Genomic DNA, 24,153 nt, shown 5'->3' on the forward strand with positions numbered 1-24,153 from the left:
CCCCAGAGCCCTACCATTCACTGTGTAGGTCCTGCCCATATTAGACTTCCCAAAATGCAACACCTCATATTTCTCTGTATTAAATTCCATAAACCATTCCTCCGCCCACCTGGCCAATAGATCAAGATCCTGCTGCAATTTTTCACAACCATCTTCACTATCTGCAAAACGACCCACCTTTGTATCATCTGCAAACTTGCTAAACTTGCTGTGTATGTTCTCATCCAAATCATTGATATAGATGACAAACAGTAATGTGTCCAGCACTGAATCCGGAGGCACACCACTCGTCACAGGTCTCCAGTCCGAGAAGCAACCTTCCACCATCACCCTCTGGTAACCATGGCGTGCTCAAACCTCCACCATGCACAAAACCATGAGAGGAAGAGATCGGGTAGATGCACAGAGTCTCTTGGCCAGAGTAGGGGAATCGAGGACCCGAGGATATAGGTTCAAGGTGAAGGGGAAAAGATTTAATAGGAATCTGAGGGGTAACTTTTTCACACAAAGGTTGGTGGGTGTATGGAACAAGCTGCCAGAGGAGGTATTTGAGGCTGGGACTATCCCAACGTTTAGGAAACAGTTAGACAGGTACATTGATAGGACAGGCTTAGAGAGATATGGACCAAGCGCAAGCTAGTGGGACTCGTGTAGCTGGGACATTGTTGGCCAATGTGGGCAAGTTGGGCCGAAGGACCCGTTTCCACACTGTATCACTCTATGACTTCGCCTGTATTCATGAGCGGACCTGTAACTCTTCTGTGTCACTGCCAGGTACCATCAGTTAAGCTTATTGCAACTCCTTTTGGCTGCAGAAAGTCTCCATTTAACACTGATTTCTTATCAGCTTTTGCAAAGAAAATAATGTCAAAGCAATATGCTCTTAGAGAACACGTTATATCGCCGATCCTTTTCGTGCACTGTTTATTGATGGGTTGATCTATTGAGTGCAATTAACCCTTGGCCTTTTGTCACTTGTGGCTTAGACTTTACATCCTGACTCTTCTATGCATCAAGTTTCTCTCAGTAATTCAAACCGTGTCATCAAAGACAGCAGGAGAGAAGTGCTTGCATGTCTATAGACCTTTTTATTTTCCAAGTCACAGTGGTAAGTCATGCACATAAAGTATTCAGCAGATCATAACAATGTAGAATGTAATAAATTTTGCTGGAATAATAGTTTTTTTCCAGGTTTCAAAATAAGTTAATGTTGAATAAAATAAAATTGAAACCAAATTATTAAATCATGACTTATCTTGGTACAATTAAGGTACGTGTAATTGTTTTTGTTTTAATCCCATTCTGTGTCTAGAAGTTAATTACTTTGAGGATCCCTTGTTGTGGTATTATTTTAATGGCAGAGGACATGCTGGAGAAGTTTACGTTTAGTGCAAAATTCAGCCATACGTTGGCAAAGAAAAGGAAAACTTTAAAGCGGAGGCAGGTACAAATGGTCTGTTCAATTGGGCAGATAAGTGGGGAATTTAATTCAAGGCAGATAAATGTAAGGTAAAGCATCTGGGAACACACAGCAAGGAATAAATGGGAGGACATTGAACAATATGGAGAACATTTGGAGTGTAAGTCGAGAAATCCTTAAATACAGGTCAGTCGAGTAGGACATCAGAATTCATTCCTCCTTTAGCAGAGTCGAAGAATTATAAGAGCAAAGGGGATTTGCACAACATACCATTAAATTGGTCACAGCTTGAATGCAGCGTACACTTCTGTTTTTTATATTACAACTAGACTAAGTGGGACCCGTTGGGTCCCATTCTCACACGGGAAGCCTGGTCCCCCAACGCAATATTCCACCACTCACGCAGGCGCAGCTGGCAGTTCCTGTTGGGACGCCCCTGATCCTCCCTATTCCCCTCAACCCCCCCCCCCCCCTCCACCCCCTCTCCGCCCCTTGCCCTCCCCTGAGGACCAAGAGGAAAAGGGATTTATTAAAGCTTAAAATGTGAATAACTTATAATATAACAACAATTTAAGTGTTAAAGATGAGATTTATTCAGTCCATTCTTCCTTGTTGCGTTCTGCAGCCAGGGGAGGGGGACACCTTCAGGTGGTGCTGTCAGGGGCCGGTGGGGGCGAGCGTCCTGCAGCCAGCGGAAGGGGACGGCTTCAGGCTGGGGCTGTTGAGGGCCGGTGCAGGAGGGGAGGAGCGTCCTGCAGCTGGGGGAGGGGGGCAGCTTCAGGCGGGGTCTGTTGGGGGCTGGTGGGGAGAGGGGGAACACTGCCGTGGCCTACCATTGCCGACCCATGCCGTGGCGTACAGCTGCCACTGCCTGCCGCTACCCCTGCCATGGCCTATCGCTTTTGTGGCCTACCGCTGCCGCTCCCCACCAGCTGCAGGAGGGGCCTGTCCTGCAGCCAGGGGAGGGGGGCGGGGGCTGTCGGGGGCCGGTGTGGGTGGTGAGCGTCCTTCAGCTGGGGGAGGGAGACGGCTTCAGGTGGGGGCTGTCAGGGGCCAGTGGGGGGGGGGGGGGAGAATCTTGCAGCAAGGGGAGGAGGATGGCTACGGGCGTGGGCTGTCAGGGGCCGGTGGGGGAGGGGGTAGTGTCCTGCAGCCAGGGAAGGGGGACGGCTTCAGGCAGGGGCTGTTGGAGGCCATTGGGGAGGGAGCGCCCTGTAGCCGGTCAGGGGGACGGCTTCAGCTGGGGGCGGATTGTCCTGCAGCGGGGGAGGGGGACAGTTTCAGGCGGGGCCCATTGGGAGCCGGTGGGGAGAGGGGAGAGCGCTGCCATGGCCTACCCCTGCCATGGCTTACCCTCGCTCCCCATCGGCTTCAGGCAGGGGCCAGTGGGGGGGGGAGAGCGTCCTGCAGCCGGGGGACGGGGACAGCTTCAGGCGGGGGCTGTCGTGGCCTGCCACCTCCCTGGCCCTTAAGTCTTTTGCAATGTGGTAATGTCACTGGATGTAAAATGCTGAAGGATTTTTTTTAATGTAGACTAAATTTAGCAATTTTATCAAAAACCTCCTCAATTAAACCCATGCTGTTGCTACACTTAATGCAACTGACACAGATTGCACAGATTGAATTACAAAAATAGGAGAGATTATTATGCAGTTTTCTACAATTTGTCGCTCACAAGATATTATTTCTCTTTTGTAAGGACCCTGTCATTTTAGAAAAATGGCAAGATAAATCTTTGCCTGCCATTAAATCAAACCATGAATGCAGATGAGGAAATGTTTGTTGAAATGAATATATTCAACATTTCTTTTCTATATAGTAAATGTTGTACTTATTGGGATAAATGGATAGTTATAATGATTGTGAAATAATTTACCCACACTTCATAATCCCAGCAAGACATTTTATGCAGAATAGTATTCCCTCTATTCCACTTTAACAATTGGAGGAGCATTACAGGCTAACATAATTGAAATCTGTCTTTGCTTTGAAATTCTGTTATATGTAGTGTGTGGATGGCTTGATTGTTTTCATGTATATTCTTTTCACTGGATAGCACGCAACATACAAGCATTTCACTGTACCCTCAGTACACATAACAATAATAAACTAAACTATATGTTAAGTCTGCTCCTTGGTAATGTGATGTCTTCTGACAGGGTGAGACGATTAAAATGCACATAAGCCAAATAAATAGAAAGGCTAAGGCTGAATCCATACATAAAAACATTTTATTGAATAGTATCATATAAATAATCCTTGTACAAAATGTTACTTAGCAAAAGAAAATGGACTCCGATTTTCTTCCAATTGCTAAACATACAGTTGCTGCTAACAGTGACTATTATTTGCAGATCTTGAAATCATAAAAAAGCAGGTATCAATCAGAAACTTAAGCAAGGATCCTTCATTGGCATTAGCTATTTTCAGTTGTACAAACTGGCCCAGCCACATTAAAATATTTCACATTAACATAAAATGTTAATAGCCACAAAGTAATTTAAACTCGCAGGTCAATACTATCAAAAGACATCTGACTGGGTTAATGATAAAAATTGGCCTACGTTTAAAATGGATAAGGGGCTATTCATGCAAAAATGAATATATGAAAGATGGAAATACAGCATATCAGAAGTTGCTGTGATTATTTTGCTCCGCATATCTCTCTTCCTCTCTTGAAGACATTGGGGTTAAGATTCATTCTTGGTAACTTGCTCTTAATGCACAAGATGGTGTGACTCGTGGTGTTCTGATTTTGAAATTAAGTCAAGGTAATCAAATCTTCAAGGCAGAAAACAAAAGGAACTGCCTCTGTTTTGTGTGCTTGGCGCAAGAGACCAAGGAATTATTTCTACTAAATGACATGCTTGGTTACACAGCTGCCCTTTGGTATTACACATGTAACCCTATGTTGGGTATAATAACAAAAAATGCTGGAGATATTCAGCAGTTTGGATAGCATCTTTGGAGGGAGGAGCAGTTAATGTTTCAGTTTGATGATGTTTCAAAAGAATCCCTCTCATTCTATTACATCCTAGCACACTGGATAGGCCTCAGCCAACTGGAAATCTGGATATAACTGCAGCTGATATTGATTCTTAGGCAAGTTGGACAACAGGTATATCTTCAAACAGGTAAAAATAATATCTGAATTCTATGGCACCTAAATGAGTGAAATTGATTTATCTTCATTCATTTGTCACAATAATGTCTGTATCTGCTGTACATCAGATCTCTTAGCATAACCTTGCTGTCCGAAGAGATGCTGAATTGATGCAAAGAATTTGATTATTTTCCGTGTCAGGAGATTTAATATACTCTTGTGAGATTGCACTGTGATTTTGACTGAACAAAATTAAAGCACAGAGTGCCCATGTGACACAAACAAGTCACTCAAAAATTCACAACACAAAAGATGAATTCAATGCTAAGATTGTCTAAGCTAATCCTAACTGGACAATGAGTACAGTTATGGATTTTAAAGTAACACCACCTTACGAAAGTGTTTCTTTGTGCATGAAACAGAGCAAATGTATGCAGAATGTACTTTCTCGCAGCCCAGTTTTCCAACACGTGGAAATATGTTGAATTGGACTGGGAATTAGTCCAATTCAAATATTATTGGAATATTTTAGCATGATATATGTAAAATGCATACATATTGGAATGCTTGCAGTGTTTCATTCCTGTTTCTTATATAATCAACATCATTCCCCCACCTTTTTGTGGAAGCATGAGATTTTAATTGCCATCCACCAATTATACCTCAACCCCTCGGGTATTTTACTTTGGTAGAGATCAAATGTCTTGCCTTGAGACCTTATTTCTCCTCAGACGTGGGACCTTCTTTCCTCTCCTTCTCTTGGTTGGAGGTTGAGGCTACAGTAGAGCTAATATAAATTACAAACTGCGCACACCACATGCACAGGGGGTCTTTATTGCTCAACTCTACTTTCCCCAGTAGGATTCCTGCAGCTGGCTGTTTTTGTTTTGTCTTTTCTGTGAGTAAATATAAACTGCTCTGGGTTTATCTGGCACAAAAACCTTTAATGTTTAACCTAAAAGTGAATCAAAGAAGCTGGCAGTGATATTGCAGAAAAGCCTTATCTTACAGGTTTACACAGAATAGATAAATTGCTATTATTAAATTGTTAGAATCCTTTCACAAAAGTGTAGTACATTAAGGACATGTGTACCTTTAAATTCTTGTTACTACAAAACCATCATATTGGAACAATGAGAACAGGAACAATGGATCTTTGAATCCAAACTAAAATTCTATTTGAAGTATGCCTACCACTTTCACATCCATTAATAATTCCATCAAGGTCATTTTCCATGGTTATGTTTAGAATGCATGGAAAACAATACATTGGGTTTTTTTTCTCTATGGTAATCGCCTTCACTTGCTTTGGGTGCTAAAGGGTTAATGACTTTTCTTGGGTTTCCTTCTAGTAACTCCTCACTTACATTCCCAAGTGGTTATGACAAACCGTGTTATCACCTGTGCTAACACGGTAAATGTCCAGTTCAAGTTCTATGTGTGGAAAATGGAGCGCTTGGCTGCCGCTGAGATTATCACAGAATGTGAGAGCTTGCTTATCTTAATTAAAAACCAGGTAACATTTCAGTCATTATACGTGGAGTAACATTGAACTTCTCGAAATGCGGATCGGGTTACTTGATAATTTGTTTCCAATCCAGCCCTTAAGCTAATTAAAATTGATGAAGAGATTTATGACTTCATATTCCAGCCTTAGAGCTTTGGATGATTTGGAATCTGAGCTCTTGTGGGCTGATCCTTAAATATAGGATCTAAAGGTAAAAAAACTCTCCATCTCACATTCTCCTGCCACAGTGCCAATCCTTTAACTGATGGGCACAATGCAAGACCATAAGTTGTCCTCACCAATGTTTTTAAATGCAAATGTTCCATCTGAAGCAATAAGGCAGTCCAAAGATTATTCCACACTTTGCCCTTCACCAAATCTTGGATAGCAAAACAGCAAAAGTGTCTTCATTTCAACAAAGGATCACTTGGGCCTCTCCTCCTCTTGGCTCAAAGATGTGATTTACGTTATCATCCAATTAAATTGTCCATGATAGATGTTGCAAAGAGGATGGGAGAATTCAAATGTTATTTGTTGAAGTCCTTTGGAAGGACTCAATTTAACAATGGTTTGTAAGCTCCAGACAACTGCTTAGGCTTTTGGAACAGTGAGGTTGGCATGTATTTATGGGATCATTTAATCGAGATTAAGCCACAGTGACAATTCATGATGACAATGGCCAACCAACTGGGCTAGTTCAGTCTCACGTTTCATCGGCCATCCGGAGCTGTGAAAATGTTTTCCCCAATCTGCGGGTAACAATGCTCAAGTTGAATCATGGGTGCTTCCCCATAAATCCACGGTTCTGATCCGATTCTTGGTTTTGCAACAGGACTTGAAATCTGACGTAGTGAACCAAATGGGGACCTTGTATCATTAGGTTAATGTGTGCAGTGTAACTCTGCTGCACCCCAAACTGTCAACAACACCCAGCCAATTAGTTTTAAGATGCATCTGTAGTGATTTACATCCATTCTACATAGTACAGCTGTACTATATGTATACATTGGTGTATATTGAATCTAAATTACAGTACAGTACATTATGAAAGAAAACAGTTGACTCAACCACATGTTCAGCTCAAACATCTAATTCACTAATTTCACCAAAGGGATGTGCTGGCCAGCAGGTGTGCAGGTCAAAGGCTATAAACCTGGGATACAACCAGCAGGTTTCTTGTTAGACTAAGTCTTGTAGTTCAGTGGCACACACATGACTCACATAATCTTTCATCTCTCAGGCAAGTGCTTGGTTTGATGCACATTCTGATGTGTTTCCCAATCAAATTGAATGTGTTACTTGGTTGCCGCTCCAGCGAATATGATGTTTTTCCTCTGTATCACAGTAATTTGTGATTGGAGAAGAAAGGCAGAAGCCAGAAAACAAGGATCATTATCAAGTCTAACGCTTGCCTCCAACCTGGATCACCCGAACCATCAAATTCTCCCTCCGGCTGTTTTTACGAACTTGTTCTATGCACATCCCTATTTTAATACATTTTGTATTCTTCTGTGTAGACAATAATACCTGTGAAGTATTTCTATTTTAGAAACAAAATAAACAATATAACATGTGTCTCCACTAGTGCAACAGTGGATGGTGTAGGCATATAGTTACTGTATAAATTCTCATAGAATTATCATCTTGGGGCTGCTCATTAAATGAAGCAAAAGTTACACACTTCACACTGGAACCATTCTGAAGCCATGAATCTATGAAATAAAAGTCCAACAGTACACAATAAATGTCTTAGTGAGATAGATTTTGAAAAAGTACTGGCCCGCATGTTTACACAGCAATACTCTGTTCTGTTGAAATTGAAGGGAATGAGTTTTCTCGCTAAGAGTCCCTGTCACTGTCGTCTCCACCATACATGTCTGACAGTTTTTTGAAGCGAGGTCCCCAGTCACTCAAGTAATCGTAATCTTGGTCTGTCTCTGTGGTCACTGACTCCAAGGAGCTGAGTGACTCTGCTATGGAACCATTTCCTTCATAGGCGTACGTTGCTAGAGAATCATAGGGAGGGGCACCGGGATCTGTATCATTGTCCTTTAGCCTCTGATTAATGAAATCTCTGACGTCGGTGTTGTCTGGTATTCGTGGGGTTGGCCGGGGTAGCAGGAAGTTCTCGGGTTTGATATCCCTGCGTAATTGCGTGTCTTCAATAACCTCCGGATTCCTCAGCGTGCTAATGTCAAAGGCCTGGGTGTCCTCCTCGCCGCCACCCTCGTCGTTGTAGCTGACAATGTTGTCGCGGATATCCTCTTTGGAAATGATAAGAGGCTCTTTCTTCCTCTGCTTTCGCATGGCGGCAAAGAGCACCACAATGACTGAAAGTAAGAAAATAGGTTTAGTAACTTAGGTAAAATAGGTATTGTAACTGAGACCCTAAAAGAAGCGGGAGGGGAGGGATGGATGGGTGGAAGGGGAAAAGAGGGGTCTAGGGAATCAGATAAACAAAGGAAGAAGAAGAGGAAGAGGAAGGCCGAGAGAGAGAGGGATAGAAGGAAATGCAGGAAGGAGGGTGGGAACAGATGTATAAAGATATGGAGGAAAAGACGGTGGAGAGAGGGGGAAATGGGGTAGATAGGGAAGGGGGTGGGAAAGATGGAGAGGGAGTGAAAGAAGAGACCTGTAAGGTAGGGGAAGGTAATAAGTCGAGAAGAGGGAAGGGAGATCCAGGAGAGGTGAAAAAAGCAAAGCAAAGGCAGGAACTAGGAGGCTGCAAGAAGGGAGGGAAGGGAGGAGAGATAGAAAAGAAGGTGGAAAATGGGAGTTACCCTAAGTGGAAGATGGGGAGAAGGTGGGAAACAGAGTTGAGGAGGAAGGAAGAGATCTAGGGAAGGAGGGAAAGAATGGGGAGAACAAAGAGTGGAAGATAGAGGACAAGATAGATATAAATAGATAGGAGGGGATGAGGAGAAATAGGAGAAAGGGAGGTGAGACTGGGTAGAAGAGGTTGGAGGGAAGGTGAGGAAGTGGGAGAGCTGATGAGAAGGAACATAAATAAAATAAAGCAGAAGGAGGAAAAAGGAGGAATGGAGGGGGTGGAGAAGTAGAACGGGGAGAAGGGTGTGGAAGGGTTTAATTGAGAAGGGGGAATGATGGCAAGGAGGCTGCAATAGTAAGAAAGGGATTGGGTGGAAGGGAGGGGATGGTGGGAGGGATAGAAGGGGAATGAGAGATGAAATAAAAAAAGGGAAGGAGAAATTGAATGCAGGATTAAGGAACGATTGATGGATAAAAGGGAGGTAAGGGGAAAAAAAGAAAAGGAAGTGGAAGGGATTGGAAAGAGAAGATAGGGAGAATGAAATACAGGATAGGAAGGATGCAAAATTATGCCATCTATGTTACAGTCCAACAACCCTGGTCAACTGTATGTCCTTTCAACACCATTTGAACCATCCATTAGAACATCTCTTATCAAACAGAGAGTGCAAGTAGCAATTGACCTAGACATAATTGCTCTTCACACTAAGGAACTCTAGCCTTCAAACGTTTTCTAACGTCACTTCAGTAGATTGGGTATTGCATGTTAGCTAATTAGAATGCTTAGTAATTATAACTCCGCTTAATAATAACATTCATAGTGTAAAAACGTGCCCACTGCCTGCCAGTAGCTGCAGTAGTGAGAACGAATGTGTGATGTACTGCTCAGATGATAATGACCTGAACAATAAAGATGCTTGTGCTTCAACCCGTGTGAGATTCAGCTTGGCACGCAAATTACGCAACCACGTGGTCGCGTTGAGCCACGATGGTCCCGCGCGACTTCATTCGACCGCACAGTCGTCTGGAGCGCGTGACGTCATTTGAGGATGGACACAAAATGCAGGAGTAACTCAGCGGGACCGGCAGCATCTCTGGAGAGAAGGAATGGGTAACGTTTCGTGTCGAGACTCTTCTTCAGTCTTAAAGAAGGGTCTTGACCCGAAACGTCACCCATTGCTTCTCTCCAGAGATGCTGCCGGTCCCGCTAAGTTACTTCTGCATTTTGTGTCTATCTTCAATTTTCTTGGCCCCGCTCTGGGAGTAGAAGTGGGGGCGCATCCGGACTGCAATGTCCGTGAGCCCCAGGCCGAGTTCGGCGATTGTTTGCCTGCTTCTGCTGTTGTTGGAGGTGAGACGTTGCGTCGCGCCAGGGTCTTGGGCCTGACCCACTTTGGCCGTCAGTTCCGCGACAGGCCGTTGGCGCGCAAAGATTTCGTTCACTACAAAAATTCCGGAGCTCCGCGTGATGTCCCGCACAACTGCAAACCCCTCCGCCCTTCTCAGTGGGACCAGCCCCGCACGGCCATACGATGCCCGAGCGCCTCAAGGCGACCACGAGGTCGCGTAATTTGCGTGCCAAGGACACGTAAGTGAGACATACCCTTTACATGGTGTCAGATAATTGGGTCTAGCCCGCATGTTTACCGCGATTTATTTTGTTGATCAGTTTTTATTTGTGAGTGTTTTGTTGATATGGCAAACTGTTGTCGAAAGCCGAGCCCACTCGGGTTTGAATCCGATATCGCCGAGTGATGGCAAATATTTGAGCTCATTATATGCGCATCATTCACCAAAACGACCCCGACGATCTGAAGGCATCGCTACTGTTGAATCTAGTGGGTCCGGAAGCTATGATCCACGCTGACTCTTTAGAATTTGCACCAGCTCACCTAGACACGAATGGTCTGGTAGTGGTGCTGGCTGAGACTATTGATAACCCAACGGTTCTGCTGAGAAAGTTTAGAGAACTGTGTGACCTGCCGTCTAATCGCATCCTCGAGAGGACGAGATTCATTGCTCGACAGCAACAGGCTGATGAGCCTGTGGAATGATTTATCAGCGATCTGAGACATGTCAGCTCTCGATGCCAATTTGATGAGTTGCCGAATAAGCTAGTACGGGACAAGGTTGAGGGAGGAATGAGCGACCGCAAATTAAGAGCCAAACTGCTGCGGTACGCTGAGCTGACTTTGGAGCAAGCGATTCATGCATGTCAGATGGCAGAGACTGCAGCACCACTTGCTGATTTTGGATAGCGTTAACCCCCAACAGCAACATAATGTGAATCTGGCTAGTTATTCTCCACAAAGATTTCTCACTGCATCCCGCAAAGATCAAAATGTGCCTGTCACGAGGTGCTCTAACTGTAACTATTTCCACCCCAGGGGGCGCCAATTTTGCATAGCCCATGGGAAAGTATGCCATAATTGCAAGAAACTCAACCACTTTGCTAATTGTTGTCGGTCTAGTGGGAGTACAACTACAAGGACGAAGTTGCACCTGATTCAACAGGACCCGTCAGACTCTGATTCCCAAGAGCAAGACAAAGCTTCCCATGGGAACAACTCTGATAACACAGACACTAAATCTACCGCACTTTCCCTAAACCTGCACACCCCAGGCAAAGTGACTGATCCTGAGGTCACCATGATAATCAATAACAAACCTCTGATCGCCAAAGTCGATACCGGCGCCAGAACAAATGTCATGTCACTCAAAGAGATCAACAAGATAAGAACCACTGAGCTCATGAAAAAAGACTCCTCCACTTTACATGCTTACGGAGGGGAAATTCTTCACCCGTTGGGTAAAGCTGATTTGAAATGTACTATCAACGAGCAGACAAATAACTTACTCTTTTACATTGTCCAACCAAGTTCAGAAACCCTGCTTGGCATTAATGCATGCCATGACTTGGGTCTGGTTTATTTCGGGCGTGCTGTCCACAAACACTGTTTGACAGAGGAACCAACACAACAGATGCTATCCAACTATAAGGACTTGTTTGACGACAAACTCGGCAAACGGCCGACAATATATAAGATCACTATTGACCATACGGTCACCCCGATTGTTTGTGCACCTCACCGCGTCCCCCACGGCATGCGAGAGAAAATACACGACAAACTTAAACGTATGGTCTCTATCGGAGTTATTGCTGAGGTCAGTGAACCCTCGGACTGGGTCTCCACCATGGTCGTCACCACAAAGAAAGACAAGAAGGAATTACACATCTGCATTAATCCTAAAGATGTGAACACAGCAATCAAACGGCAACACTATCCGATGAGAACCACTGAGAATGTAGCGGCACAGATCGGCAACACCACAGTATTCTCAGTCCTTGATGCCAAAAGCTCTTTCTGGCAAATCCCGTTAGACCGTGCGTCATCTGCACTAACAACTTTTGCTACCCAGTTTGGCCGTTACTGTTTTTTAAGAATGCCCTTCGGTATCAACTCTGTTAGCGAAGTCTTTCAACATGCAATGGAACAGCTATTCACAGAATATCCTTCTGCCATCATTGTTGACGACATCCTAGTATACGGCCGAGATTTGACTGAACATGATGCTAACCTACGAAGAGTATTGAACCGTGCCAGAGATATTAACTTAAAGCTGAACCCTCTGAAATGCAAGTTCAGAGTTCCCAAAGACACATATGTCAGTCACGTGTTCACCAGCAACGGGTTAAAGCCTGATCCATTGAAGACTGCAGTGATTAACGAGCTGCCAGTACAAACCGACGTCACCAACCTACAACGATTTTTAGGCATGGTCAACTACTTGGGCAAATTCATCCCAAACCTCAGTGAACTATCAGCCCCACTATGACAAGTGACCCACAAGGACAACACTTGTTCCTGGTACCCACAACATCAACGAGCTTTCGAGAATTTAAAATTACAGCTCACTAGTGCACCAACAAACATCAATCTGCCTGACACAATCACCTGCGATGCATCCCAGTATGGGTTAGGCGCAGCATGCCTGCAAACATCCTGCAATGGTGACGTGATGCCCATATCCTATGCATCACGTACCCCGACTGATACTGAACAACGATACGCTAGAGAAGGAACTGCTTGCTGTGGTTTTTGCCTGCTCGAAATTGAAAGACTTTATTTTTGGCAAAACCTTCACGGTCAAGACTGATCACCAGCCACTAGTCACCATCCCGAGCAAACGTATCCATGCTGCCCCAGCTAGATTTCAACGCATGATGATGCAGCTACAACTCTATCTAGAGCTCGACGCACCACCAGCGAACAACACCCATTCGAACAGAATGAATTCTCTGTCCTAAAAGTCTTGTTCGTGCCCACCAACCGCCTGCGTCGCCTTGCCGAACAAGTAGCTGCAGATAAAACCTCCCAGCTACTGACTTCCATCATTAAAGGCGGGTGGCCAAACAAACAGTCTAACACCCCTTTTGAAATACGACCCTACTTCCTGGTACTTGACGAACTAGCACTACAGGATGGAGTAATTGTCAATGGTCACAAGCCATCCCGTCATCCTTGCGAAACGAGTATTATGAGGATATCCACGGTGGCCACCCGCGTGTGGATGCTACCTTACAGCGTCGAAATAAATGATCTACTGGCCCGGAATGACCAAGTACATTCGGGAGAGAACAGAATCGTGCGCGATCTGTGACAGTCAAGCACCGCACCAGCAAAAACCACCTCTCCTGCCTCAACCAGCTCCCTCTCTACCATGGTCATCAGTTGCTGCTGACATCTTCGATTGGCATGGAAAACACTATCTCGTGTTAGTGGACTCATACTCTAACTGGTTTGAAATTGATTTTCTGCCAACAAGAGATAGTAGTCCAAATGCTCAAGATACACTTCTCTGTACATGGAATTCCAGCTCGTCTCCAGACTGACAACTGGATACAATTCACCAGCCAAAAGTTTAAAAACTTTGCAAAGTGGTGGAACTTTCAACATGTCACCAGCAGCCTTGAATACCCACAGTCCAATGGACTTGCCGAGCGTGTTGTTCGGTGCGCTAAACAACTCATGGAGCGCTCCTACCTAGCCAAATCTGATGTCTACCTGGACCTGTTGAACCTGCGAAATATTGCAAGAGATAACATTCTAGGCTCTCCAGCCCAGCGCCTGATGTCCCGCCGAACACGACCTCCGCTGCCCGTCATTCAGGAACACTTAAATCCTAAAGTCTGCCCCCCTGCCATGATACAAAAGCGCGTACAGTTCAATCGAGATGCGCATAAACGAAGTTACGACAAGACCAGCAAACCACTTAAACCACTTATTCAAGGTCAAGTGGTTCAACTGCAGACGGACAAAGGACATACCAAACTAGGGTACATTTACGGCCCCTCAAAGGAACCGCTTCCTACCTGGTCGATGTCGATGGTACCATCTATAGACGCAACTGTCAACACCTCCTTCCTGTGAAGGAACGGCGTCCGGCGCTCCAGGGTCCTGATGCCCTGCCGCTCAAGTTTAAAGCGAACACTGTTCCAACCGTTCCGGCATCTGCCCAACCGTTCCGGCATCTGCTGCCACCAGTCCCATCCACTCCGCGTGTCGGTCTGCCCCTAGTGTAACCGGCTCCCCGGTGTCCCCGCAACGGTCTTCCTTGAGTTCCCCCATGGTGTCTCCTTACAGTCCATCGCACTCACTGAACCGCGCCCTCAGCTTTTCGGAGGAAAAGGTTGATGAGGCAGCTCCATACCGTACGAGGACTGGGCAGGTTAGCAAGGCACCCATTAGATATGGAAATTATGTTCAACCCCGTTATTACTAGATGTGGCGATTTGTGTTTAACATTATTATTTACTCGTTGTAGTTGTAATGCCTTAATTGCTTTTTCATTTATACAGGAATAGATGTAGATTGGCTATTGCATGTTAGCCAATTAGAATGCTTAGTAATTATAACTCCGCCTAATTATAACATTCATAGTGTAAGAACTCGCCCACTGCCTGCCAGTAGCTGCAGTAGTGAGAACGCGTGATGTACTGCTCAGATGATAATGACCTGAACAATAAAGATGCGCGTGCATCAACCCATGTAAGATTCAGCTCTTTACAACTTCTACAAGCCCTGGCTCTTTTTTTCACCTTGTTCTCTGATCCTCACTACCCCACACAGCAGAAACTATATCTTTCACCACCCCTATGTGTAGCAATGTTACAAAATTTTGAGATTTTAAAAATCAAGTCTGCAATTTATCCCATCAGATAAAGCATAAAAATAAGTTTAATTTGACACCTAATTCACTTTCGTATCTCAAGTATTTAAAAAGTTATGGCCATTTTCATACTCGGAAATGAGCAACTTGTTCCGTATTGATTTTCTATGGACATAACTAAAAAGCTGTGATCGTGAACAGTCAAAAGCCCATAACTTTCTTAAAAATTAAGAGAACTGAAAGAAATTTTCAGTTATCATAGATTGAAGCATTCTGAAACAAATATAAAATAATCTTACTTGGATGACCTGAAATTAAAGCATATAATTAGTTAGTTACCTAATTGCAGCTAATTTCAAACTTCAATTACTAGATCTAAACATCTATCCATTTCTTAATAAATGATTAACATTTTTAAATAGCCTAAATCTCCAAATAATATTCACAAATAATTCACAATAAAACATGATTTTTAAATCTCATTTACATTAATTTATAGACCAAATGGAAGGAATTTAGTGTTCAATTGCTGTAAATTAAAGTCCATTTAAATCAGCTTTCCAGTGGGTCCCTGTGGAACGCGCTGGTTTAGAACGTTCACATTGCGGTAGATTTGTGCCCCCAAATGCCGAGAAAAATACTGCGGGATATAATGGGCCCAAAATGAGCTACTCGCAATATTAAACTTTGTATAAAGGGATCTTTAGAAGCCCTTTTTAATGTAAAAATATACAGCTTACCTTCAGTTGTCTGCTTTATGAGACCCTGCGGTTGCTGGTGGTCGCGGGTTTAGAGATTGATTTTTAAACTACTGTAACTATTATTCAAGGCCTTTAAAACTAATAATAGCTTTTGCGACGGGGTCTTTCAGCGATTTTTCGTTAATGTTTTACAAGGCTGAACATCTTCGATTTGAACAGCCTAGAGAAAATCGCGTTTTAAACCCGCCCCCCTCTAAACGGCGCCAAAATCGCGCACACCCGCAGCGACAGATTTTCAGCGACGCTTCAGGTAGGCTTTGCAACATACCTACTATGTGTTGTTGAAATCGTCAAGTCACTCATTTATCTGCTAAATCACATGAAATATAACTCTTGAGCATATGATCCATTGAATGTTGCAGGGCATACTGGCACTTGATAGGACACAACTAAATGGAACAAATAGCAGACGCATTGTTCGAAAAATTTCATAACTCACTAAACATCAGGAAGGCACCAGATAATTGGTAAAGAACCAATGTGTCACCCGTGTTTAAAAAATGAAACAAAAGGGCCGTTAACTATAGGTTTGTTAGTTTAATAGCTATTAGAGTCATTAACCAAAGAGAAAGTACGTGACAATAAACTAAACTCAACTCACAAGAAACAAAAAAATCAATAAGTTGCAAGAAAACTGACTGCAATTAAACCAGGTCAATGTAGTTTTATGTAAATCATGTTTGACAAATGTGTTCAATTTCTTTGAGGATGTGGCAGGGTGAGTTGACAAAGGAGAACATGGAGAGGTAGTGTTTTTAGATTTGCAAAGCCAAATGACGAGGTGCCACATAACAGGCCAGTGTTGAAACTTACAATGCAAATTGCAAAGATATTAACTCAGTGGGTCAGGCAGCATCTCTGGAGAAAAAAGATTGGTGACATTTTGTTTCTTCTGGCTGAAAGAGAAGGATGTGTGGGGGGGGTGGATTGGTGGTCTAGACCAGGATTAATCAGTGCTGGCCACAAATGACCTTGTGCATGGTGGTGTCCTGGTAGACCCATTGTGATGCCCCAGGGCAAATGAAAGTAGGGCCCACATTCATCCCTGGAACATCCATGGAATAAATAGGAGTATGACCTAGCTGTCAGGGCACTTGTGTCAAGACTCCTACTTATTGACAATAGCTCTGCCTTCAATGCCATAATCCCAACCAGGGTGGCACAGTGATAAAGTTGCTGCTTTACAGCGCCAGAGCCCCGGGTTTGATTCTGACTCTGGGTGCTGTCTGTATGGAGTTTGTACGTTCCAACTGTGACCTGCGAAGCTTTTCTCTGGGCTCTCCGGTTCCAAAAATGTACAGGCTTGTAGGTTAATTGACTTGGTAAAATTGTAAGTTGTCCCTAGTGTAGGAATATTGTTTGTGTGTGGGGATCACTGGTCGGCGCGGATTCGGTGGGCCAAAGGCCTCGTTTCCGCGTTGTATCCCTAAACCGAACTAAACTAAACCCATCTCCAACTGGATCCTTGAATCCCTGATCCAGTCTGCAATTAGTAATGATAGGTGACAAAACATCCCCCATGTTAATTCTCAAAATCAATCCCCACAAAACAGCGTTATTTAGCCCCTTTCCACCTGTGACTGCGCCGCTAAATTCTACTCTAAATCCATTTGCAAATGGCACCACAGAAATGGGCGGGATCTCAAACCAAGATGAATTGTTAAGAAACATATAGTTTGTCAATCCACAGTGTCTATTATTAGAAATAGTTCTTAACCAAAGAGTTATGGAGGGTTATGGTCTGAGTGCAGGTAGATGGGACTAGGGGGGTGAATAAATAAATGGATTATATACGTGTTCGGCACGGACTTGAAGGGCCGAGATGGCCTGTTTCCGTGCTGTAATTGTTATATGGTTATATTATATTATAGAGTCCAGCACAAATCGCATGCCTATTCTGTGGGCTGCAACAAATGTTGAAAGGCTCAAAAACTACTAGCTAAGCTAGAGATGGTGTGAACTTCCAAAATAATGCACCAAAAACCCGCGTAAACCTACTCATTTCAATATGATACAATGGTTATGGAGGCAGTGGAGGATATTCCATTAAGACTCCACATGAATAAACCCAAGAGTGCCAGATTATATACATCAGGAAGGAATTTCTCATGAGGGAAAAATGCTAAAGCAAAAGCAAAAGCACCATGTGCCTACTTGTCCTGTTGAGAAAGCAGCATTTTAGGGAGACTCCCATATTCTTTATTTTCACCTTCATGGTTACAATAATTTTCACACACAGTATGGAATGAGCTGCTAGAGGAGGTAGTTGAGTCATGTACTAAAACAACATTTAAAAGACACTTGGACAGGTATATGGATAGGAAAGGTTTACGGGGATAGGGATCAAATGCAGGCAGGTGGGACTACTGTAGTTGGGCACCTTGGTTGGCATAGGCAAGTTGGGCCGAAGGGCCTGTTTCCATGATTCTATACCTCGTAACCACATTTACAATCTAATTTGTATAAGCAGCAACCAGATCTTGCCATCGCTTTATATTTTTCATTTTAGCCACACGTCATGGCGAATGGGAAAAAAAGTGGTTTCTCACATGTCAGCTTTTCGTTAATCTCTTCCTGACATCTTTTGCAGCATCCGACAGACTCAGGTGCTCAAATAAATTCTGCTAAGCCGACTGCCTTTTGTCATTCAACATTGTCATTCAAGCATTAAGTGGTGTTCTCCAGCATTCTTGTGCAAATGTACCCTTTCTAGCTCAGAATGACAGGCAGGAGCAGACAAAAAACTGAAATGGAAGTGTGACTGATTAAAAAATAACTCACCGAGCAGAATAATGATGCACAACAGAATGGCGATGAGGGCTCCTGTGCTGAGCCCAGGAGGAAGGATTATAGCTTCAGTATTGCAGGACCGCATGGTGCCATCACTATCACAGGCACACACTCTAATCAGAAGAGTATTGGTGCTGCTCTGAATAGGATGTTCCTTGTCAGAAATGAAAACTGGCAGAAGGTAGGTGTTCATTTCTTGACGGCTAAATCCTCCCCTCCTGGTGAGAATTCCAGCTGTATTATCTGAAAGTAATATTGAATAGGAAAGAATCAAGCAGCGATCATTTCTGTCCTTCTCCCATTCCGTTCACAACGGCAAAACAAACACTGGAACAAAAAAATGATTAACAACCTTTCACCATAAAACTTATGTTTATTTTTTGGCATGTTTTTTTTGTGCAGAAGGGATTTTAGGATTGCTATCTTATATTCCATCTTCCAACCTTCCATCCATTTGTTGTAGGATAAATGGCCTGAGCTAAGGATAACGGTTTTACAATGTGCAGAACACAATAAATTTGATGATTCAGTGAGCAAGATAATCTTTGTTATTAGAATAAACAGAATAGATATTATAAGAGTTGTGAACTTCTTCTTATCGAGTCCACATATAAGATTAGAAGTTGTTCAGCTAGAGCTGAACACACGTCTCGGCATCTGCATACAATGGTGTCTCTCTTGTGCATCTTGTGCGTGGTGGTGGAAAGATTGGTGGAAACAGTACCGCGATGTGAACGCTCTTTCCTTGACCCCAGAGTGTGAACTGCAAGAATCACAACAATGCTCTCTTATCCTCCTTTCGAAACAGAGGAAACAGACTAAAAGATCGAATCAGAGGATCTGAGGGCCTGTTATCTGGTGAAGTGAACCATTTTCTCTCTGCAAAGTCGTAAGGGTGATATACTTCTCAGTACAGGCAACCTGGCCAGGCAGGAGTTGATATGTGCCTTAAGCAACCTCTCAAAACACTTCATTACTGTCATTAAAGCAGGTCACCATGCTCTTCTTGGGTACTGGGAAGAAGGGTGCCCTTCAGAAGCAGGTGGGAACCTCATACCGCAGAAGCGAGAGGGTGAATATGTCCTGGAATACTCTCCAGCTAGTTGGTCCCCACAGATCTTCAGCAGCTGACCAGGTATGCCACCTGGGCCGGACATTTTTCATAGATTCACTCTCTTGAAGGATGCTTTGACGTTGGCCTCAGAGACAGAGATTACAGGGTTGTTGGTGGCTGTGGAGGCTCGTGTTGAAGCATGCACACAAGGCTCATCCGGAAATTATATGTTGTTGTCACATATGCTACCTGGTTTCGCCTTGCAGATGGTAATAGCGTGCAAGTAATAGAGTGATACAGTGTCGAAACAAGCCCTTCGGCCTAACTCGCCCACACCGGCCAACAATGTTCCAGCTCCACTAGTCCCACTTGCCTGCCTTGGTCCATATGCCTCCAAACCTGTCCTAGCCATGTACCTGTCTAACTGTTTCTTAAATGATGGGATAGTCCCAGACTCGACTACCTCCTCTGGCAGCTTGTTCCATAAACCCACCACCCTTTATGTGAAAAAGTTACCCCTCGGATTCCTATTAAATCTTTTCCCCTTCACCTTGAACATATGTCCTCTGGTCCTCGATTTCCCCTACTCTGGGCAAGAGACTGTGTATCTACCCGATCTATTCCTCTCATGATTTTGTAAACCTCTATAAGATCTCCCCCTATCCTCCTGTGCTCCATAGAAAAGAGACCCACCCTACTCAACCTTTCCCTACAGCTCACACCCTCTAGTCCTGGCAACATCCATGTAAATCCTTTCTGAAACCTTTCAAGCTTGACAATATCTTTCCTATAACATGGTGCCCAGAACTGAACACAATATTCTAAATGCGGTCTCACCAACGTCTTATACAACTGCAACATGACCTCCCAACTTCTATACTCAATACTGTGACTGATGAAGACCAAAAGCCTTTTTGATCAACTTATGTACTTGTGACTCAAGGAACCATGCACCCGTACTCCTAGATCCCTTTGCTCTACAACACTACCCAGAGGCCTACTATGTACTGTGTAGGTCCTGCCCTCGTTCGACCTCCCAAAATGCAACACCTCACACTTCTCTGTATTAAATTCCATCAACCATTCCTCCGCCCACCTGGCCAATCAATCCAGATCCTGCTGCAATCGTTCACAACCATCTTCACTATCTGCAAAACCACTTTAGTATCATCAGCAAACTTCATCAGTAACAAGCCCAGCACCCAACTCTGAGGCACACCACTAGTCACAGGTATCCAGTCTGAGAAGCAACCTTCCATCATTACCCTCTTCTTCCTTCCATGGATCCAATTTGCTATCCATTCAGCTATCCCTCCTTAGATCCCATGCAATTTATCCTTCCAGAACTGCCTACCATGCGGCACCTTGTCGAACGCCTTACTGAAGTCCATGTACACAACATCTAACAGCTCTGCCTTCATCAACCTTTTTGGTCACGTCTTCAAAAAAATCAATCAGATTTGTGAGACACGGCCTCCCACGTACAAAACCATGCTGACAATCCCTAATCAGCCCTTGTCCATTCAAATGCCTGTATAACCTATCCCACAGAATACTCTCCAGTAAATTACCAAATACAGATGTTAAGCTCACCGGCCTATAGTTCCCAGCATTTTCCCTGCAGCTCTTCTTGAAAAGAGGTACAACACTTGCCACCCTCCAATCTTCCGGCACGTATCCTGTATTTAATGACGACTCGTAAATTTCAACCAGGGCTCCCGCAATTTCCTCTCTAGTTTCCTACAATATCCTTGGATATATCTGATCAGGCCCCGGAGATTTGTTTACCTTCAAACACGACAGTACCTTCAGTACTTCCTCGACAGTAACCCTGACTGCTCCAATTTCCTCCATCGTACTGTCTTTCTCCTTGGTAATTACAGAGGAAAACTAGTCATTGAGGACTTTGCCCATCTCCTGTGGCTCCACACAGAGGTGAATGCTTTGATTCCTCAGAGGTCCCACTCTCTCTCTCTCTAGTTACCCTTTTCCCCCTTATGTATTTATAAATTATTTTGGGATTGTCCTTAATGCTACCCACCAGAGCTATCTCCTGGCCCTTTTTTAGTTTACTCCTTAGCTCCTGAAACTCCTCCAGGGATGCATTTGCTCCCAGCTGCCTATACCTGTCCCATGCATCCTTCTTGTTTTTGACTAATGTCTCAATTACCCTCGTCAGCTAAGCTTCCTTACATTTGCCTCCTTTGCCCTTCACTTCAACGGGGACGTACACATCCTGGGCTTTCTTCAGTACACTTTTAACATCATACCACTTGGCCGATGTTCCTTTCCCATCTAATAATCTGCTCCAGTCAATTTGAGCAAGACCTTCTCTCATACCCTCAATGTTGGCCTTACCCCAGTTGAACATTTTAACACGTGGACCCTCTCCGTTCCTATCCATAATTATCTTAAACCTACATCCCAAAAGGCTCCTCCACACACATTTCATTAACTTCCCCTTCTCAATACTAGATCCAGCGTTGCCCTCTCCTGTGTGGGAGCCTCCACATACTGTCTATCCTTTTTTGTAAACCAGCAAGTTCTGCCACAACTGTTGAATATCCATCTGTGACTACAGCTAGATCTGGAATTTTCTCCGTTACATGGAGGTCTTCAAGGGGTCATTGTACAGTACAGCATAGGAAGGGAACCCTTTATACTGGAGAAGACTGGTCTGAAGAAGAGACCTGTCCAGAAACATCACCTATCCATGTTCTCCAGAGATGCTGCCTGACCCGCTGAGTTACTCCAACACTTTTTGTCCTTTTTTGTAAACCAGCTTCTGCACTTCTTTGATTTTTCAGGAACAGGCCCTTTGCCCCTCAATGTTTGTGCAGAACATGATGCCAAGTTAAACTAATCTCCTCTACCTGCACATGATCCATATCCCTCCATTGTCTGCATATCCATGTGCCTATCTAGTAGCTTTTTAAACATCATTATCATATCTGCTTCCACTACCACCCATGGCAGCATGTTCCTGGTACTCACCACAGTGTAAAAACTACTTTCTCCAAACATCTCCTTTAAACTTTCTTCCTCTGACCTTATAGCTTTAGACTTTAGAGATACAATGCGGAAACAGGCCCTTTAGCCAACCGAATCCTGCACCTACCAGCGATCATCCCATACACTAACACTATTCTTCACACTTGGGACAATTTTAGAACTTACCAAAGATTATTAAACGACAAACCTGTATGCTTTGGGAGTGTGGTTGTGTGCCTAGAGAAAACCCACGTGGTCACAGAGAGAACATTCAAACTGATTACAGACAGCACCCACAGTCAGGATTGATCCTGGGTCTCTGGTGCTGCAAGGCAGCAGATCTTCTACTGTGCACACTATGTCCTCTACTACGTAAGATTTCCACCACAACAGAGATTTATTTGAACCACGAGTCACAGACCTCTCGCCAGAATGGCATCCTTCCACCACTACCTTCGTCTTCTCTGGATCGGCCAATTCTGAATCCATGACCAACCAAGTTGCCATGGATCCTACGAATCTTAATCTTTTGGATCAGCTGACCATAAGGGATTGTGTCAACCACCTTACTAAAGTCCATGTAGCCAATATTCATGGCCAAAACCTCATCAATCACATTTGTAATCTCAAAAATCTCAATCAAGTTTGTAAGACCTTGCAATATCTTAAGACATGACAGAGTCATACAAGAAGTCCAGGTCATCATGTGTTGATGGTAGTTCAGCAGCTTCTTCAGCAAGATACTAGCCTGGTTGAAGTTCACTGCGATGCTGAGGAAAGCTTCAGGGTAAGTTGTTTCATTCATGTTGATCGCAGCCCTTAGAAGCATGTCTGTTACTGTGGTACCTTTGGCTTCAGTTCCAGCCTTTAAAAGGTCGGAACGTGTATCGGTGAATATTCTCTTGCATGCAGCCTGCAAAATGTTGCTTCCCACCATCACCATCTTTAGCCATCGTTGGAATTATCGGGAAAAACTACATAACTTTTAAAATTCTGTTTTCCTCGGTGTTTGTAAGACTGGGGAAATGGCAAAATTCCCAAATCTTAATGCCTTGGTTGAGGTCTTCTGTTCTTAATGGGATTATCCGGTTTATCGAGCTTTATTGAAACTATATGAAATTAAGGAGACTCCATCTTTGAGACTGACTGAAGAGTTCATTTGTACAAGAACGTGTTTAATACTGAACAAGGTGCATTTGTGCTTTAACCTAGGATTGTGTCACTGTAATTAACACAATCCTACATATTAAATTTAGACTTGCAGAAAAAACAGAATGGATCTCTGCCATGGCTCTTCCCCGCAGAGTACTACTGCAGCCTACTTGACGTACCCAGCTTAATTCCCAGGTTCTCTTTTGACATGCTGTTTGTGAACTACAGTTTGCATATGCCAACTGAGTCAAATTTATATTTTAGAAACTCTGAACTGAGAGTCACAGTGGTGAGAGTTCACATCAGACCAGCTGTTGCTCTTTGTGTGCAATCTGGTGCATGGCTGGTCAGGGGAATTAATAAAGGACACCACTGGAAGTTTCTTAAAGGCTGAAGTTAATTATTCTGTGGTTAAGAATAAACACTGCCTCATTT

The 24,153-nt window shown here is 43.8% G+C and overlaps 1 protein-coding gene across 1 annotated transcript in view; it reads right to left on the bottom strand.

Moving 5' to 3' along the window:
- Nucleotides 1–3,633: 3,633 nt before the first annotated feature.
- The window catches only part of LOC116990913 (cadherin-6-like), a 222,509-nt gene continuing 201,989 nt past the window's right edge, over nucleotides 3,634–24,153 (bottom strand). The window contains exons 11-12 of the mRNA XM_033049068.1: nucleotides 18,513–18,764; nucleotides 3,634–8,360 (exon numbers count right to left, since the gene is read on the bottom strand). Of these exons, the coding sequence (XP_032904959.1) occupies nucleotides 7,870–8,360; nucleotides 18,513–18,764 (743 nt within the window). The 3' untranslated portion in view covers nucleotides 3,634–7,869. The remainder of the gene's footprint in view (nucleotides 8,361–18,512; nucleotides 18,765–24,153) is intronic.

This window comes from Amblyraja radiata, chromosome 2, assembly GCF_010909765.2.
Source record: "Amblyraja radiata isolate CabotCenter1 chromosome 2, sAmbRad1.1.pri, whole genome shotgun sequence".
NCBI classification, from domain to species: domain Eukaryota; kingdom Metazoa; phylum Chordata; class Chondrichthyes; order Rajiformes; family Rajidae; genus Amblyraja; species Amblyraja radiata.